The sequence below is a fragment of the Trichechus manatus genome, unplaced genomic scaffold (assembly GCF_000243295.1).
Source record: "Trichechus manatus latirostris isolate Lorelei unplaced genomic scaffold, TriManLat1.0 scaffold00146, whole genome shotgun sequence".
Classification (NCBI taxonomy): domain Eukaryota; kingdom Metazoa; phylum Chordata; class Mammalia; order Sirenia; family Trichechidae; genus Trichechus; species Trichechus manatus.
The window spans coordinates 3,470,514-3,473,955 of NW_004444082.1; the positions used below are offsets into that span (position 1 = coordinate 3,470,514).

The 3,442-nt window shown below is 40.5% G+C and overlaps 1 protein-coding gene across 1 annotated transcript in view; it reads left to right on the forward strand.

The window, feature by feature from the left end:
* Positions 1-3,442, forward strand: part of RALBP1 (ralA binding protein 1) — a 26,502-nt gene that overhangs the window by 20,471 nt on the left and 2,589 nt on the right. The window contains exons 5-7 of the mRNA XM_023740053.1: positions 1,077-1,184; positions 3,005-3,126; positions 3,362-3,436. Coding sequence (XP_023595821.1) covers positions 1,077-1,184; positions 3,005-3,126; positions 3,362-3,436 — 305 coding nt within the window. The remainder of the gene's footprint in view (positions 1-1,076; positions 1,185-3,004; positions 3,127-3,361; positions 3,437-3,442) is intronic.

Consider the following 3,442-nt stretch of genomic DNA (forward strand, 5'->3'; position numbering starts at 1 on the left):
AATTAAAAATACCAAGTGTTAACAAGAATTGGAAGCAATTGGAACTCTCATATATTGCCTTAGCAAGGCAAAATGGTACAGTCATTTTGGAAGACAGTTTGTCAGTTTGTTATAAAGTTAAACATAGGGTTACCATTTGACCCACCAATCCCCACTCTTAGTATTTATTTAAGAGAAGAAAGCATATGCCTACAAAAACCATATGTGAATTAGTCATAACATATTTATAATATCCCAAACTAGAAAGAACTCAAGTGCTCATCATCTGGTCAGTGGGTGTACAAATTGTTCCACATTCATAGTGTGGAATGTGACTCGGCAAACTACTGATACAAATAGCAAAATAGATGAATTTTAAAAGCTTTATGCTATGTGAAAGAAGCCAGATAAGAATGACTACTTAATGACTGATTCAATTTATATAAAACTGTAGAAAAGGCAAAACTCTTGTTGTTCATTGCTCCTAGTCAGCATTGCCTGGTCCTATGTCATCTTCATGATAGTATGTTTGAGTCCATTGTTGCGGCTTTTGTGTCAGTTGAAGATTTCCCTCATTTTCGTTGGCCTTCTCTTTTACCAAACATGATGTCCTTTTCTAGCAAAACTACAGTGATAGAAAGCAGGTCAGTGGTTGCCAGGGGGCAGCCAAATGGTGGAGGAGGGAATTAATTGTGGTGACAGAAGCGTTTTATATCACGACTGTGGTGGTGGTCACTTGACTGTATACATTTGCTAAAACTAATTGGCCTAACTGTACGCTTAAAATTGACTCCTTTCCTCAGACCCCCAAACAAAAAAAAAAAGTCACAGAATGTAGTTTATGTAGAAGGGTTCCAGAAACGGTGAAGCACATAAGCCAAAATTGAGCATTTATCACAGGGCAGCCACAGACCAAGCCCAGCTAACAAATACCTGTCTCTGGATGGTTCATCTGTTACTGTTCTTTTTTCAATTCTAGGAAATGAGAAGGAAGCTTCTAGAATGTCGTGAATTATCAAGTTTTGTTTTAACTAGGGGGAGTGTTGACTGTGTGCTCCGTACAGGCTGATGAGATCTTTCCATTTGTCCCTCGCCAGGAGTGTGAAACCAAGATCGCCCAGGAGATAGCCAGTCTTTCAAAAGAGGATGTTTCCAAAGAGGAGATGAATGAAAATGAAGAAGTTATAAATATTCTCCTTGCCCAGGTAGGCGCCTTTTCTCTCGTTTGTAAGAATCTTAATGGTCATTTTAAAATTATAATTTGAGAAGCTAAACTACAGAGGTGTAAATTTGCTAACCAAAATTGTAAGATGATTTAGAAGTTTTAGAGGGACTGTGCCTGCTGTATTTGGTCCTGCCTTTATGTTGTGTTTTTATAACGTTAGCCTAATGGAGAAGAAACTACCATATACTGAGTGACTACTCCTTACTGGGCACTGTCCTAGGTGCTTTGCTTAATCTTATTTAGTCAACCCGCAGGTCTGAGTTATAGGCATTTTCTCTCATTTACAGATTAGTGGTATTTATTCCATATTAACGAGATCAGACTTTAGTAAATATTTGAAAACATGTTCCTAATGTCACAAAGTTTGGGATCCTGAAAATGTAATGATGCAGATTTTAATTGATACTTGTTGCTAAGGTGTTAACCTTTAAGATATTTTGATTTTATTCTTTGCAGGTGGAAGTCAATTGTTGGAGGTGCATTGTCTTTATTATTCATTCATTGATTCAGCAAATATCTGTTGAGTGCCACTATATTCCAGGCATAGAACTGAAGATGAGCTCATTTATTCCTTTCTGAATTTCTCAAGTCAACCTTACTCTGTTCTGGATATTCCCAAAGCTTAACGAGAAAAGAATGAAGTTCTAGGCTCTGCAACATAGTCTTTGTAAGCTTCCAGAAACTCATGTATGTGGGGTACCTAAAGCCCTACAAGTTTAAGTCTTTTCTGTTACTTCTGAAAAATACATGGTTTTGCCTTGCAGGCACATGATGCTTCTCCTCTGAGGAGAGACTGATCATGTGTTTATTTTAGGGTTTTTCAATCTGATGTTTTTTGGAATGTTAGCTTTAATAGGTACACCAAGGAAAAGGAAAAACATCTGTGTTCAAAAACACCTGGGAAACACTGCCTATTACATCTCCAAGAAAGACTCAACGCATATGAGTGGCTTCGAGAAGTTTACTTCAGAACTTGGTCATGATAGTGTCTTTCAAGTTTGACCACAGATACTTATCCTCAGTACCTATCAGTTGGAGAAGAAATGCTGTAGACCTTTGTATCCAGCTCCTCATCTTCAAACCCTTACATTTCTGTTGAACTCCCTCCCCCCTTGTGTTTGCTTTGGTTCTTGTCTCTAGGTTAGAGGCGCTAGCTCTAGCCAGATCGTAAGACTGGTGGCTAATCAGCTTTAGAAGGGTTCATTCTGTTAAAGGAGAATATTTACTGTCTAAGTATTATCTCTGGGGACATGGGTTGAGAAGAATTGGTGGCTTACAGTGAGGAAAAAATATTTTTCTAAGTATAGCGTTCCTTCACTTAGACTTGCTTTGAAAAGTGTTGCTGCAGCCAGCCACGTATCTCCTGGATCTTTCCTTTCCAAGTGAAAGTATCAAAGGCCACTTAGGCCCTTAGAGATGGGAAGGCATTAAGAAAGGACTGGAAAGCAAAAGCAAATTTAGTCTCGAATTAAAACTTTGGCTTTGTCCCCAATGTGCTAGCCTCATAGAGAGCCTCTGCAGGATGAGGACACTGGATTCCTATGTGGCATCGTATGTCTTGAGAAAAATCTCGTTGTTTCCCCCAAATAACTTAGTTTACCTCTTCTCACAGAAGCGTCGTCTTCACCCTCAGGAAAGAGGATATGCTCTGTTATGCAATACAATAAGCTTTCACCTAGCTTGGGTCCTCAGACACTGTGTAACATGGTGAAAGGATTCACAGCAACATAGGAGGCAAAAGAGAAGTGGCGTTTTCTAGCGAAAACGCTCAGAGATGTTCACCAGTGATCGTTATTTCAGGAGAATGAGCTCTTGACTGAACAGGAGGAGCTTCTAGCCATGGAGCAGTTCCTGCGCCGGCAGATCGCCTCAGAGAAGGAAGAGATAGAGCGCCTCGGAGCTGAGATTGCTGAAATCCAGAGGTAATACAAAGCCGGGGGTCCCGACGTTTCCAACAAATGTTTACATGGAGGATGAGTTTTCAACTTCAGGACTTTCATATAGAAGAATTAGGCTTCCGAAATTGATCATCTTAACATTTCTTATTTAGAAAGTCCTAAGAAGGGTGTTAGATGAAGTAGACTCGTGAAAACCCGATCTGAGCGGGTGCTGATACTTGGCAGACACTTGGACCTGTCTCTCCTTCTCGCCCTTCAGCCGTCAGCAGCACGGCCGCAGCGAGACCGAGGAGTGTTCCTCCGACAGCGAGAGTGAGAGCGAGGATGAGGAGGAGCTGCA